General features: G+C 36.2%; 1 protein-coding gene across 5 annotated transcripts in view; it reads left to right on the forward strand.

Annotated features, from left to right (window-relative positions):
• Nucleotides 1–17,030, forward strand: part of pcca (propionyl-CoA carboxylase subunit alpha) — a 189,861-nt gene that overhangs the window by 104,482 nt on the left and 68,349 nt on the right. For all 5 annotated transcript variants that reach the window (XM_088604503.1, XM_088604512.1, XM_088604486.1 and 2 more), the window contains 2 exons: nucleotides 1,200–1,310; nucleotides 3,966–4,068. In XM_088604503.1, coding sequence (XP_088460629.1) covers nucleotides 1,200–1,310; nucleotides 3,966–4,068 — 214 coding nt within the window. The remainder of the gene's footprint in view (nucleotides 1–1,199; nucleotides 1,311–3,965; nucleotides 4,069–17,030) is intronic.

Consider the following 17,030-nt stretch of genomic DNA (forward strand, 5'->3'; position numbering starts at 1 on the left):
CATTCTATGTGTCACAACCACTTTCAGCGTCTGCCACACACAGAGAGCCGGGAAACTCACACCAGCAGAGGGCTGGGCAAAAACAACTGTATATAAGTATATTCAGAGCTGGGGCTTGCTTCAGGGCAGGAGAAGATCTCTCGCATTCTGAAAGAAAAGCAAGCCATGCTGAATGAAAAAGATTTGGGCTCGGGGTATTATGTTTATCACTGTTGTCAAAAAGTGTGTCAGAGGTTGTGAATGCCTTTCTTTCTCATTTAATTATTTAATTGAATTATTGTTAGTGATTTGTGCAGACAGCAGTGTTTGAGTAATGAAATAGTTCAGTCTCAGGATTGCAAACCTCTCCACACCATGTAGAAAAACCTTGAAGAGGGAGGCTGGGTAGTTGTCATATTTTTCCCCACGATCTTGTGACAAAAAGCTTAAATGATATGAAGCCATCCTACTCGACTGCATTGCCTGGGACATACCTTATTTCTGGGGGAGATCATTCTGTGGATAGAATATTCTATGAAAAGAAGATTGTGATGTCCTTTAAAATACGCATTAGGCCTTTTTTAAACTAAGACATGCATAACCTTAAATAGTTTGCTTTATTTTGAATCTGTTTAGTTAGAATGCATGAATTCTCAGGAATTCCTTTTATTTTAAATTAAGTATATACCAGTATACCTGTTTATACTTGACTTTCCTATTGCAAAGGTTTTCCCATAGTTGTGACTTTATATTTATATTATATATAAAATTTATATTTGTTAGAAGTACCACAAAATATGAAAGAAATTTATTTTGGGGGTCATTTTATCATCAGTTTGGGTGATCCACTGTATTTCCTGGTCTTTACCTCAGTTCTCATCTTTTGGATTCACATACTAGCAGCATTTCTGATGAGGAAGAAGTTTCTTCACAAACAAGTCAGATTTTTAAAACACTCAGATGTTTGTCTAGAATTTTGACTAGAATGTAGCCATGTTGTTTTGCTTTGGTTTTTATATGTAAATTAAAACATTGGTGAGTTGGCAAGCTTGTGATAGACAGAGACCAGGTAATTAAATATAGATGTACTAAGAGGCTTAAATTTAATGCCATTTTCTTCTGATATTCAGAACTTTGTCAGAACTCTTTATGGGATTTGGGAAATTTTTCATTTTGGATTTCTTTGTGACTGAAGCATTTTTCTCTGGTTTCTTTTCTAGGTGTAACACATAACATTCCTCTTTTACGAGAGATAATTGGGCACCCCCGATTTGTTAAAGGTGATATCAGCACAAAATTCCTCCCAGAAGTCTACCCCGAAGGATTTAAAGGTAAAATACTTTTTTAACCATATATGTAGTTTATTAGTCCATAGAGCACTACCCAAAGGTTTTGGAAACACCATGTAGCTAGAAAAGAGATCAATTGTTCATTCTTTGAGACCATAGCTCCTAGATTTTTAATGATATTATAATATTTATACATAACTGAACAGATACCTGCCCCCATAAATAAATAGATATTTATAAAATAGATATTGATATTGAAATTGGCTTGCAGCCCAATTTTACAGGGAAAGCCAGTAAAACCTGTGAGTAAAGATGATAGGAAGTGAACAAATGTTGTTTTACTTAGAGTATGTACATTCTGGTATCACAGTTTCTTTCTTCTGCAGTCACTCCTAAAATGCAAGTGGCATCTGAAGCAAGTACCCTGCTCCCTGACATTGTCAGGGAATGGGCATACCCTTTCCAATAGGTATTGTCTTGTAAAAGGAGGATGAAGCTGGCTGCCACTTCACTTATGAGATAACTTATCAATGCCAGCAATACATTTTTAAAGAGAAGACAGTTGGACTAAGAAAATATTATAAATCATGCAAATCACCAGTTAATGTCCCCAGATTCTCCGAATGACGTGTACAAACATTTGTAATATTTTGAAGAGCAAGCTTACTAGCATACAGAGAAATCAACACATTTGATCTAAGCTGTTTACCAGGCAGCTTACATCCTACAGTTTTACAGTTATCCATATAAATTGGAACACATTGCATGGCTATCACATTGCAGTATATGTTAAGGGATGCAAACATAAATTGATCTAGGGATATTGTTCCTCTCTTTAAGTTATTACTATGTAGGGTTGTAAGTAATTCAAATTTTCATATTCTGATTTTTTTAAAAGAAATCTTTTTAATTTTATATCAGGTGCTTTCTTTACTCTTAAAGGATGTAGATACATTTGAGCCTGTACAAATTGTTGTATAGTTTACAGTTACACAGATGATTAACAGCCTTAGAATCTGAGAGAAGTATATGAAAAAAGTGTTGGAACAAGCAGGGTAGAGCAAGAAGTTCCATTTTTATTTCCTGTAGCTTCAAGTTATGTTTTCTCAACATGAAAAATAAAGCCCAACTCCTAACTTTTTTGGCACTGTGGATAAATCCTTAAAACACATTAAAAAGTACTTCGAAACCAAGACAGAGCAGTGATTTGTCATTTAGTGGGCTATTTATATTTTTTAAGTTCATTACAAGCTGAAACAATGATGGGTAAATAGGAATTTGATCATGTTGGCTTAATTGGAATATGTGGTTCTACAAGGTGGGCTCAATAAACTCAGAAAAAGTATTTACTAAATAAATCGTACTTCAATTTTCCCTTTGTTTTAACTATTTTACAAGTTAATAAATCCCCTTCTGGGTATGTTTAGTCCTTTTCCCCCCTGTAGAGTTCAATAAATTAGCCATGTCCTGAAATACATCTACACAGCAAGTGATACATTCAATAATATCTTTAGTGGATCCTTAAGTTTGCTTTATAAAGTTACCTCTCATTAAGTTATTATGAATCAAAAAGTGACATGCATTCTAAAATTTAAACTGACATTAAAACATAAGAAATGCCAGTCTAGCACCTTTGGATGGTTAGTATTAACAATTTAATAATCTAAAATAGATAATGGGCTAGATTGTATATGTAGGTTTATGAACCTTTATATTTTTTAAACCTAGAAGCATCCCAGTGTTGTTTTAATGTAAATTTATCCAGAAAAAGTAAAGAGTTCAGTTGCTGTTTAAAGTTAACCTCAACAGAAATCCATACATAATGAAAACAATATCACACACTTCAATTCTTTCAATCTGTGATTTTCATATTATTTTCTTATGTTATATCATTTGATTTAAAGTTTAGTATCAAAGGATTGTTTTAAAACAAAACTATCTCAAGGAAATGAAACTGGCTTTTCTGTATAGAATTTAATCAAAGCCCATATTATTATGTTAATATTCATTCATTTTTTAACAGCTTACATCTCTTAGCAGTACAGTTAAGCCAACAGTCTTAGAATAAAAAAATCCATTATTTCCTCTCTATGATGTGCCAGTCCAATGTGTCTCACTCCTTAGCATGGCTTGTAATGTAATCCATCATTTGAAAATTAAACTTTTCTGTAGCAGGTTCATATATTGCCAAGACGTCCTTGAAAAGTAGCGCTACACATGTTGAAGCAAAGTCATTCAGTGCCTGAAAAGAACAAGGCATGCCAAAGCTAAGCTTCTGGGGATGGCAGCATGTGGAGAATCTGCCATTTCTAAATGGGGGAAAAAAAAAGAAAACAAAAGAACTAAACATTGTAAAACTACACTGACTGTGTGTGGGAATCTGCTGTTTGGACGCTATGCTGAAATTTATCTCACAGACTAATCTTAGGTTGTAAGTTAATTTCAAGTTTAAATTTACTTTAAGTGTGATTCATTTTTGAAAGTTTATAAACAAGGAGTCTTTTGACGGTATTAGAATATTTAGTTGGATGACAACCGGTGCATATTAAAACTTTATTAGTAAAACAATTACAATATCGACATCTTAGGTATAGTATTTTGTGTGGAAGTTTGTTTTTTTTCTTCAGTTTTTTTTCTCCAGAAAGGGGTTCATATTCTCAGTGCATCAGACATTGATGTTGTTTTTCCTCTCCCTAGGCCATCAGTTAACGGATTCAGAGCAGGAGGAGTTGGTTGCAACTGCTGCCTCCTTGTTTGTAGCAACTCAACTGAGATCTCAGAGGTTTTTAGGAAGCTTGAGGTAAGTGAACTACAGTCCAGTGCAACTTGTTTTAACCTTCGAAATCCTTTGTGGTAGCTGAAGTTGGCTCCTCCGATTAACTTTATAACTTTCCATTTTAAAAAGGAGTCCTCTTCATGGTTTTCTTTCCCTGTCATTCAGTATGCTGGCAGGGGAAAGACACCTTGCTGGCTGTGCTACCACAGCCTAAAAACTCTTTACCAATCCGTTTATGTGTGTCTATTAGATGCTTCGGCTGCATAAGACCCTACTAAATCCCTTGTGTTGCACCGATCTATGACATGGTGAGACGCCCATATCTTGTCAGTGCACAGCTCTGTATCCTAGCGAGCGGTGAATTATCCTAAAGTTGAATCATCCATTGTGCTATAAATGTCACTGATTGCTTTCGAACCAAGATCAGCCGTGAGTGACAGTCGTACAGCAAGGGCAAAGTTCTCTCTCAGTATTAAGAACCTTCTAGCTGACACGGCCGAGTAATAACTGTGATGATCTCTTGTACGGTGCATAATTAAATACTGATCCTTTTTTTTTCTTGAAGGTGCATAGTTAAAAATAATCTTCTTTATATAAAAGTTGATTAGTGAGCAAGTTAGATTGCTGCTGTTCTTGTTTTCCATTCCTCACAAGCCAGTGGAGGAATGGATTAATTTTATTTATGTTTTCCACTGCAGAAGAACAATAGCTCCAAGGGGGAGACCTCTCCAACTTCACCCCAGTTGTAGTGACCCTGCTGTATCACAAACTCACAGATCACATTGATTTTATGTCACACCGACTTGGGGTGGGTCTGTGGTCAGGAAACGCAGGAACTGATAACTGGTACCCCGCTATCTTATGTTGAAGAGCGTATACTTTGATGAGAAAAACATGACCATAAGAGAGCACACTGAACTCGAACTAGTGAGGTACAAAGTAGACTAATTTTCTTATTGCACAAAGTGACAGTTCCTGGAGGAATCTTAACAAGTCCAATTAATTAGGGCTCAGAATGCCTTTAACCCTCGATAACTCATTTAAGCATCTAACCTACTTGAAAAACGCAGGCATACTTATTAATTTCCAAGGGAATTCATTTATCGGCTTGAGCTTCCATGAGGGATGCCTTTGTACACTTAGCATGAGGACTTCAAAGATAGAATTTCACTGAAAAAAAAGATTTCAGCCCAAGTTATGTATGGGTTTTGTGTTCTACAGATACCTCAGCAGGTAACATTTTTTTTTACCCAGGGATTTAGTTGATTATAATATGATGATGGGGGGATGTTGTGAATTATTGTGGATGTGTTGTTGGAGTTTTTTTTTTTTTTGGGGGGGGGGGATCTGTCTGTATTTGGTTGAAAATAAAAAAAATGATGTTATAATTTAAAATCTTTTGTGATTTTGGCATGGTACTGTGTATTTCATCTGTACCAGCTGTTGCCTGGTGTTACAATGTGTGTGTCTGACTGTGTGCCTGTGAGGTTTTTTTATAGCTGAATGTAAAAGCAGAAAGAAGCACCCGCCCTTTGTGAATTTCCTCCCTTAAAACTGACAGTTATCTGTCATGGGTTTCCTTCGCTATTCAGAATAGGTTTTCAGGCTTACTATACAAAGGATCACTGGAGCCACCAGGGTCATTCATGAGTGTATTTAGCTGTGATATATAGATAATGGGGGGGACACATATTTCCTGCAGGAAACGGCTATGAATGATGGATGGTTGTTTCATTGTTAAACCTTAACCCTGATTTTGTTTAACTTTCCCTATTTGTTCAATGACACACGAGCAAAGCTGGTGCCCACCCAAGTCCATTTCACTCTGAAGTGCCAGATGTCCACTTGATTAGGTCTTTATGTCTGTGTTAAGGCTGTAATTTGGAATTTCATTTGAGTACATCCAAATAAAGCGGACTCGGGTACTGTGCGTCATTGAAACGTATCTGAGGCTTGGCTACGATTTTGTTTTCACTGGCGGATTAGAAATTGAGAGGGTCTCTGCTCAGGTGTGGCTACATTTTACTATCTCGTGGGTCCACTAATGTTATGTTTATGCTTTTATGCCCAATTGCCTGCTGCACTTCCTGTGTGGTGCTGGTTTTGGCCGAGGGGAAAGTTTTCCTCGTTTCTGTATGGGCTGCAACCTTTTTGTCCCTTTGTGATTGTGAGCACATCCAGCTTTGAACACAATCAAAGATCACCAGAAGTTTCTGAAGGAATAATTTACTGTGAACTATAATGAATAATGAAAAGTGAACTATCCAAACATAATTGTGTGTACATAATCTTTATATATGCATAGAAATACACCTTATTTGTTAAACAATGTTTTTGACGGTAACATCTCTTCATCCTATTAGGTGATTGCTTGATCTTCTAGATTATAATACTTTAAAAGATAGATTGGCGAAATATTTATTCATCTCCATTAAGACTACTAGAGATATAAGGTGCCAATATTTACAGTATTGTGTGTGCCTGTAGGTGTATAACGTATATGTATAAATTTTGCTGCTATTGTTAGTAGTAGCTCAGTAAATGCGATCTTGAATTTGTGCATCACTAAATAATAAGATATTTCTATATATATTCTAAATATAAATTTCTTTGTATAGTATCAGAACATATTTCCTAGCTACTGTCCGCCATTTGTATGTCTTAAAATACACAAATATAGAATAGAAACAGATGCTTTTAAAATAGTAATTTGCTCCTTGAATCAAAAAGAAATTAAAAAATGATGTTTCAATTATTCATGACTGTCCCAATAAAAAGAAAAAATGTGCAAGTTCTGTTTTTGGACTCTTTGTGCCTTTCTTGTCCTTAAGGAAGGAAACCAGCTGACATATAGACACTTCATCTTAGAAAAAAAGATACACTATCTCTACGATTATTATTTCTAAAAGAATTGCTCCCGTTCAACAGAAATCAGGACCCACCAGTAACCTTTAGTGAGTTTGTAGATTTATTCTAATAAGTACTCTGCTTTTGACAGGTTAAAGCTTGACCTTTTGTGCTTTAGAGATACCTTGGTGTCAGCATCCTTGTGTTCCTTGTCTAGTTTTATCGGCAGGGAAAATAAAATGTAAATTAAATGCAGCATAAAAATAGATGATAGGGCTTGTACCTCTCATTCCTATAATACAGCTTTTTTGCACTGACTGTGTTGAAGACTGGTCACAGTAACCAAACGGGCACAGCATATAATTTTATGTTTTAGAAAAGCATTAGCTCGCATTTGAGCTGTTTGTGCATCAAACATTTGTCCCAAGTGTGTGAGCACCAAGCAGTTTAACATGATGTAGGGTGGTAATGTATGTTGGGTTACAGCTAGGTTTGCACTGTAATATACTCGTCCCAGAAGAGTGATATCCAGAAATTGTGGGTGTTTTGGGTTTTTCTCATTTTCTCGATAAAGATAGGCTGTTTGATGTTTGATCTTGTCTCGTTCTTTCCAAAAGCTTGAGAGGCAGCATTAGAGCCATTGTTGTACGACTGTTTCTGTGTTCCCCCGCAATGATTCTAAAAGCTTTTGCACACTTCATCAGTATTATTGTAATTCTTTTGCTGTAGGTTATTTGGCAGCTGCTGCACCCCACTGGCAAATTCTATTCATACCTCCCTTCCTTTCACCACTGCCATTGGAGAATTGATTTTTCTCTTCTCTCCCCTAACCTTCCCCTATTCATTTTGGATTGTTCGATATGAAACATTTTAATTTCTCATCGTACAACCATTCGGATAACAATCAGTGTTTCTTTCTTTTTTTATTTTCTTTTAACCAGTCAAGGGGATAAAGGGAAAATAAATCCCATCGTACTTGCCATTTCCTGTGTTAAAAAAAAATTGAAGCAAGACAAAATAAAATGTTTAATCCATTGGAGGGTGATTGTGTCCCAGACAAATTGATAGCGACAGCCTTTTCTAAAGAGCTTATAAGTTTAAACCCATATGAAATTAACCATGACAGAAATCATGCATAACCAAGTTACTTTGGTGTCCAAAATATAATTGCATGTAGGAACTGAGACGTAGAGTTTCCAGTGTGCTTGTCTACAAGCTTGGTCTGTGACTACATGTGTCCATATCTCTCCCAGAGTCTTTTGATCACCTCAGCATGTAGCCATGGTGCTGTCCCCACTATATAGTGCAGTGAATGCTTAGTAATTTGTTAGTTTCACATCTTATGAAATTTAATGGCCATGCTTCTGAAAGCACATGCCAAGGTGTCTATGTCCATAAGCAGTACTCTTACCCGGTCTATGCAACCATTGTCCTGTTTTTTTGCTGTAGATGCATCGTCTCATATAGTAAAACCTTGATATCAGTGTGTTCTGCATGATTTTGTCTATTTGAGCAAAGTTTGTAGTGACCACCTTTTCCATATTTGTGGGCTAAATTTGCTTATTGCTGTACTCCTGCACAGTAGGAGAGAAAATGCAGGCTCCCATTTCTGCAGCTCTTTCACCTCTTGGATCTGCTTCTGTCTCTATAGTAAGGGCAAAGCCTGGTTCCAAAAAAGCGAACATGTCTATGTAGAAGTGCATCATGGTTTGTGCTTTATTCAGGTTCTTTTAGGAAAGCGTTAGATCTGCATTTTGTGTAGATCTGTTATCAGAGTAATTTCTGTATGTGACTCAGTGTTGTGGAAAAAAAAGAAAAACGTTGAAGAATAGTGGTTCCCTACGCTATGACAGTCTCAATTCTTGTGTGTCCTGTAGAAAAAGATAGTAAAAAAAATTATCAGAAAGACAGTCAGACAAACTGCAGGAGCACGAGAGCAAGTTGTTTGAGAAGGAAGGGATTGAGTGCACTTAATTTACTTTCATGTCATTTATTATTGTGCTGCAGTAATCTCATAGTTTATCACAGTATATTAGTGCTGTATTTATAATAACTAATACAGGGTAAGCTATAATATCATAATAGTGATCTAATTTATTTGTTTACGCATGCAGTACCTGGAATTAGAAGGGAAAGGCGATTCTTTTTGAAGTTTTCAGTAATCATTTTCATTAAAAAAACTTAATACCAATACTTTCTAACACTATTTCTGAAATAGTTAACAGATATAACAATAATAAGACTACAGAAATGCTTGTTGCATGAGCCAGGGAAACATACCCTGTTTTACCTATAAAGTATTAAGTCCCTCATTTGCAAAAACACTATTCTTGGAAACTTCAAGGTACCTTACCCTTGCAGATACCGAAGTTTTAATATGACATTGAATAGTAGGCAAGTTTCCTTGCTTGTAAATGCAGACCATGCAGTAGATCTTTATTTCTGTTGAGTTTCCATGCTGAACTCCACACTGATATACACAGTATTCCACTCAAAGTATTGCATTCATTATGATTATGATCTACAGCAGACATCCTGGGGATGAACAGAATATACGGTAGAATTGCATTTTACGCAATATATTTTTATGTGAATTTGTGTATATGCAGTCGGCAACAAAGAAATAAATGAAAAATCACACAGTGTGGGAAATCTGGTGTGGGACACACCTGAGCTATGCTTTGGGGACTAGTTACAGACCCTAAAGCACGCTGGTGCTTTCTTTAACAATGCTTTCTTTATCGTGTGGCATCACCTTCAATATGGCAATAAACCAAAAACGAGTCCAAAGGGGAAGGGCAAGTCAGGAAAATTGATTTAACTTGTTTAAGAAAGTTGAACAAAAGGGTCTAAGGGGGATATTCTGATTATATGCAATTTTGGGTATACCAATATGTCCACTAGGAACCTTACTACCATGTAAAATGTGAGTCTACTGCATATTGATGAAAGATGCTTCACAAAATGTAGCACATAGCAAAATTTTCCATTTTGCAGAGTTTAATGGGAAGTGTTCTGTTTGACTGAGGAGATTAAATTCTGTTAAAGAGACGCATTTTATTTATCTGTCTGAAAGGACGTTTCAGGAATTTCAGAACAGATATTGATCGTGGTACTGAGCTATACCTGTTGGCAAGGTATTGGCTTCCTACCATATTTGACAGAGGAGAGCCTATACCTTTTTCTTCAGCCCATGCCCGTGTGTGGAAGATATATGTCAAAAAGCCTTGTGAAGATGAATGGCATGTGGAAATGCTGAGAAAGGTAGATTGGTATCTGGCAATCATTGGCTGTCATAGATAAGTCTGACTTTAAACTCCAGTATATGTACAAGGAATGTGGTGGAAGCCATTTAGAACTTGAAAGCTGCTTTCTTTGAAGTTTAAATAGGGAGGAGCAGGTAAAAACCTGCCTATTGTGTCATCTTTGTTTTCCTATTGATTACATTTGGAAGCGGTCTGCAGCAGGACTGTGCACCCTGTTGCTGCCAGAATGGGAAATGAATTGCTACATAGGCTAGAAAAAAAACTATTGCTAGTGGCAAGCTTGATAGCCAGTCTAGCTGTGACCCTGTAGACTGACCTTTGTCTATGCATTCCTCTGTACAATTCTATATAATCATGTTGAATATGATGCAAGATGCCAGAATTTGCAAAGACGTTAAACTAGTATTATTCACATTAACCTTATTTTAACCAGGTTCTTAAAAGCCACTTATTTCAGGACATTCTGGCATTGATTTTCTCCTAGTTGAAAACTTTATTTTTTAACTTCAACTGCATGCACGCTGAGTGAAAGTTTCCACTAATTTAGAAGCTGTCGTGTTCAGATCGTTTCTTCATTTCTGTTACCTACAGTATGTGCACACTTAAACAGATGCACAGAGTGTAAAAAGCAAATGTATATAGAAGTAAGACCCCCTTATATTCTTTAAGAATTAGTGAAGTCTAGGAAAAAAATCTAGAGGCAGGCATAAAATCTGGAGATTAACAATGTTTGACCATAATAATTTTCTTGTCTCTCTGAGTAGATTTCAAGAGGGAAATGTATTTAGATTTATGTGTATTGGCTTTTATTTTTTTTTGTTTTTCACCAAAGAGTTCAGGATTCTGAAAACTGAAGGTGTGTTTTTCTATTTATTCTACCTCCTGTGAAAGAAATTTATAAATATAATTTTGCACTTTGACGAGCAGATGCTATTGATTACAATTTTTGGTAAGAACATATTTGCCAGTAAGACCCAACATGTGACAAATGGTACATATCAGTGTTATTCCACTAGGGAGGCATCTTGAGGGATTCTAATGAAGAACCTGGAAAATCTTCTTTGGAGTGTTGCGATTTTAATATTTTAGGAGAAGACATGACAGCAATGTCAATTTCAAAAGATTAGCAGTGCTGTGCCTTCCAGTTTTATGAAGTGAAATTCTCATCTGCCAAGTCGGAAGGTAAACTGGGATACATTAATATATTTTTATTACTATTTTCCTTACTATCCAGGCCAGGAGAGAAGTTGTACCCCAGGCTCCCTGGAGGGCAGATTTGAATTGGCATCAACAGTTTCCTGGTTTCCTCCCAGAAGGTGATACCCCAGTGTTAAACAGAACTTTGTCCCTTTCACAGAATGACAATAGGATCTCCCCATTGTACAGTTAATGAATATTTTCTGTTTTGGAGGGCAGAAAAATGAGGCAGAGTTATTTCTCTTAAATGAAAATCAATTTTCTTTCTGCCTGATGGAGGCTGCGAGGCCGTCTCTAATCCCCCGCTCAGAGCACAGGTGTTTCTTTTAATGGCTAGCCTGCATTACTGCTGTGGAGTGCTGGACGAAACTGGGTCATATCAATTGTAAAAACCTACACAGGTCACCTAGAAGCATGTTTGCCTCTGAATGAGCCCAATTTTCTCTGATTTAGCCATATCAATCCTTTTCCATTTCGTGTAATGTTGTCTGTCTTTGTCTAGGTTCATCTTGGAGTTCACATTTACATTTTGCAGTGACCTTTTGTTTTAAAAAAATTTTTACTTTAAATGAAGCTTGAGCAATCTATTCTTAGAATATTGATACTGGTGTCGATGAGTTCTCTCACTTGAGTATAAATATCTTGGAACATTTACCTTAATTGAAGCTTTTGAGCTCCATATTTGAACCAAAATCAGAGGAGAGGTTATTATATGGTAATTATGTTTGCTCTTAATGCAGAATTATTTAAATTGTCATTTTTTCGACTGTATGTTTAAAAATCCTTTTCTTTCATTGGCAGTGAATTTAATGTGAGATCTGATTAAAACGAAAACCCATTTTCAGAGAGGAACCTCTTTTCTCACACCACCAACCAAGCAGAACAAGACATAGATATATAATGATTCCTTGAGTAACTGGAGTCTCTGGGAGGGTACCGAGAGTGTTATTAACAGTGTTAATATTGCATATAATTGTTTTTAGTAAAGATTTGTGGGGCCAGATCAAGATCTCTGTAAAAAAAAACGCGAAGTGTTTTGTTGCTTTAGTTTGAAGTTTCCAGGTAATACATGGCTTAGCAGATATCAGCCCTTAACCCTTTAATGTTTAAAAGAAAATATTAGCTTAACATAATTGTTTTGGGGTGATTTCAGAGCAAAGAGCAGGAAGCTGTGAACACTGAAAGTTTGAGATTTTGAAAAGAGGCACAGGCATACTTTGCAAATAATGTTATACTGTTTAACCAAAACATGCGATGTCAGTATGATATGTGCTGAGAATTTTTAATATTGTTCCAGTTTAAATTTTGTAACTTTTAAATTTGAATTTTTATAGGTCAATTTATGCTCAGATGCTAACAGTCATCACATACTGGCAATTATTGCAGGTATAAAGAAGTGTATTTAGAAAGCTATAGAGATGCGATATTTGCATATTTCTTGCTGTTTTATTGAAAACTGTAAAAAAAATAGAGATGATTATCATGATTGTAAAAGTGTTCAACATGTTTGACACATGGCATTATGTCATGATCACACAGTCTTGCAACATGAAAGTCTGAAAAGCTCCTTTTACAAAATCATGTCCTGTAAATCTGTAAAAATCTCATCAAGTCTCAGACAAGAAGTATCTGATATTTGGTATCAACATTTGGTATTAAAAACCCTGAGGAAAAATGTTAGAAACCAGGTTTTGTTTTTAAAATTACAGGGAAACGTGTTCCTTGCGATGCATTTTCTTTTTGCCTTAAAGAACCAAGAAATAAAACATCCCCTTGCCTTTTATTTTCTTTGGTGCCATATTCCCGTTTGAAAACCCTCCATTTGATTCCTTACCTCTTATTTTTGTGTTCGTGATGTCTGTTTTATTTAATCTAAGTGCTTAAAAGCATAAGTACTTTTTTATGTTGGCAAGACAGGCACTTGTAACACATATAAAATTTACTCATTCACCTTTCTTGGGATTTAAGAGAATAAAGATCAATTATTTGCCAAATCTAAAGTTTCATTAAAATCACTTTTGCTCTATCCCAGGCGTTTTAAGTGGGCCATCTGTCTAAACATCTCTCTATTTTTTTCTGATCATTTCCTCGACTTATTCATGAGCCATGGGAGGCCAGCTTTGTAGTCTCCATGTAGCTGGTTCTGTCTACCCCCACTGAATACATCTATGTGCTTGCATAAAATCTCTTCTACGGTGCTGGAAATTCTCTGAACTCTGTTCAGATGAATGGCCGACTTTCTGAAGTTTTTTTTTCATTGAGGATTTGTATGCAGAAACTGACCTCAGTTGCTACAAAGCACAGCACATTATTCTTGATCATTTTTCTGACTTCCTGCTGAGAGAGTTATGATGAAGGATTCCTTAATGATGCTTTGACTATTAACATTGTTTTAAGTCAATATGTCTCCTTTATTTTCCTGTTCAACTGCTTCAATAAATAACAAAAAAAAACTTTTGGGCCTTTAGTATAATTAGGTTTTTGAATCATCTGTAAGCCTTTATGATTAGACATTGTCTGATAGGTCTTCTGAAGCTTTTATTCTTGGGATGGATTTTGGCATGTTTAGGAATTTGAAATGGAAGCCAAAGTGCGAGATCAGATTATTACGTGGTGGTTTATCTTATCTGCTGTTTAGAATTTGTATGATTGCTGTTGAATTTATTCCCTCCTCTCCTTCCGAAGTTGAGAATTTGTATGATTCCTATTAAACGAATTGCATAATTTTGCTCACCCCAAGGAAAGCCATGTGAAGCTGACCTGCTCTACAAAAATATAGTATTTTGTCTTTCATGTCCTTGCTATTTGGACTGCATACGCACCATTTGAGGGTATTCATTTTATTTGCAATTTTATTATAATTGATATTCCGTTTGGTGTGTGTGACTCATCCTTGCTTCCATGTTTAAAAATATTTTTTTTTCGCCTTTGCTTCAGGTGGGCAGGCTGGTCAGTAATAGATCGAGCCTTACTATCTAGTAGAGGAAGATAAATGATATATAAGGAAATTGTCATCCCTCCTGATATAAAAGTGTTGTTAACCTAATGCAAGCTGATTCATCTTTATTTTATCCCTGGGTGACACTTTTCCTAAAATGCTTCCAAAAGCCATTCTCAATGTTGTTAATGCCTTCTGCCTGTGTGTCAGAAATTATTCTATAATTAGTCTTTGAGAGGCACAAGGAATCTTCTGTCTGTGAGAACGTGGTGCTGACGGATATTGGTTTCAAGAATCAACTGAGACATTAATATGAAACACTAGCACATATATTAAGAAAGCCTTGTAATGAGTTTAATTAAAAGAAGTACAGCTGTTGATTGTCCAGAGCTTGATCCAGTTCAGTGCATAGTGTATGAGAAGAATTGGATGTCTTTGTCCTTTCCGAGTCAGAAAAAAAATCAGCAACCACGACCAAGTTATAATGAGAAGTGTGCTGCTGTCTCCTCGTACATTTAAAACACTGGCATGTTTTCAGACATGTTTGTTTACTTTTTTCAAATATGTCCAGAAAAATGGTCAATAAAAAATGTCAAGTTCAGTAAATCATGGTTATGGTAGTAAGTAGGGAAAAAGGCAAATTTACTGTTTTGTTGTTATATTTTCTTCCGATCACATTAAGACACTATAACTGATAACATCTTCTGCCACATTTTCTGTAAAAGTGCCATCCAGGTTCCTTGACTTTTAACTATTGCTTAAATAACTTCACATAAGAAAACCTGAAAGGATTTGATATACTCTTGGTTGTAAGGAATACATTTAAATAAACTTTACTGTCTAAAGCAAACTGATGCTATTGTTGAAGGTAGTATAGTAGTAATGGAAAAATATTTGACCATAGAAAATCCATTTGCTTTACAAAATCCGTTATGTAACATAGCAAGGTTCTAAATGTAACATTGAAACTCATGAGGTAAGACTGTCATTTTCACTCTTTCATTTAACACACGTCATTCCACTTTCTTCTTCCAGCTCATTCTTAATTTACCATATAAAGCAATGGGAATGATAAAAAATCCCTTTTAATTGAGTGAATTAAATTCTACACTGGAGTACCTTTGTCGTGTATGTAAATAGGGTAGGAACACAACTTTCTCTTGAAATCTCCTTCCTTCTTGAAAGCCTTGGCACGACAGAGGGTAGCAGAATGTCTTCTCTCTCAAAGGTCTTTATTTCTACCGTTTCCTCTTACATGAGGAACTGGAGCAGTGGGCAGCCTCACGGGCGTCAGCAGCCTCCAGTTTCTCGACCCAGTGGTCGCAGGTAGCCATGTTGTCATGGCTAGCATACAGGCGTCAGCTCTGCTCTCGGTCCGGGGGCTTGTTTGAAGTGAGCGAGTCGGCCCATGTCACGCTTGTGGTATTCTAAACCTGCGCCTTCAACGGGCTCGACCTGCTGTGGCTACAGAGGCTTGGTTCACGAGCTGCTGGCCGGCAGCCAGAGATAGTATTTTCTCAGAGGCCCGGTGCATGCAGCCGTAGAAGATAGAGAGTGGCAGTGTATGTTTCAGAGGAGCCCTGGTGCCTGCGTTTTTAAGTGGTTCATCTTTGCTGATTGCACACTGAGCAAGCTATGGATATTCTCCTCACTGCCCCACACCACAATCTGTCTTCACAATAGCTTGGTACACTGCCAAGACAGTCTATCTGCAAATGGTCTTGGGCTACTTAAAAATTCCACCTAAGTTCTGTAGTTTGTTTTTAATTGCAGGGCATTCATTTTGCGTCTTTAAGTAGGTTTGATTATAGAGCCATTTATTGTAAGAGTTTACTGCTAATTATGCATTTAATTGGATTCCACAAGAAAAAAAAACGTTCTTAAATTATAGCGAAACAAAAGATTCACTATTTTCTTTCTCTGCTGAGGTTTTGAGACATTGATTGTCAATATTGTTTTGTAGTTGGATGTTAAAAAAATTTCATATAATAATTTCTGACATTTTTGTCTTCTTACAACTGAGATTCTAGAGCTTTGGCCACCGGACACTGACAGATTCATCTTGATCAAGTCATTTTTGACAGTGTGCCAGCATTGTGTCTGCAGTGCCACAGATATAGGGCCACTTCACCAGACTGGCCCACATCTACTGGGAATGAAGAGAGACGCTGGATTTTGGCCAGTTTTCATTTCTAGATTTAGGCTTCTGGCCAATGTGGGATTACAGAAAAACCTTGTTGGGTGTTTGGGGATGTTTTTAAGCCCACTGCCATTTGGGGAAGATGAAAGGTCAGTCTTTGATGAACAGTGTAAGAACACAAACGAAATCAGCTGGGTGTAAACAGTAATTGCATGCCACAATAAGTATCTTAATACTATTTTCCTACTTTCATGAGCTAAATGTCTTATATTTTAATGTTTATGAAATAATACAATTGATTGCCGAAGACAATTACCAAAGATAGTATCATTCTAAATGTTTTCAAGATAAAATTTTTGCACATTTATATGTAATAAGATGACTATATAGCACAATGCACGGAAACATTTCTGTAAGATATTTTCTAAAAAAAAACATTTATAACACTGTCATAATAGAAATTCATTCTCATATTATTTTACATTTTACATTTTTACGTTGTATGTAACTTTCTTGGCTAATAATAAGTAATCTTTCCTGGTTGTATTGCTTTATTAATTTCATTTAAGGAATCTTAAATAGCTTGTTTGTTGTATGA

The sequence above is a fragment of the Lepisosteus platostomus genome, chromosome 2, assembly GCF_059453375.1.
Source record: "Lepisosteus platostomus isolate fLepPlt1 chromosome 2, fLepPlt1.hap1, whole genome shotgun sequence".
NCBI lineage: Eukaryota > Metazoa > Chordata > Actinopteri > Semionotiformes > Lepisosteidae > Lepisosteus > Lepisosteus platostomus.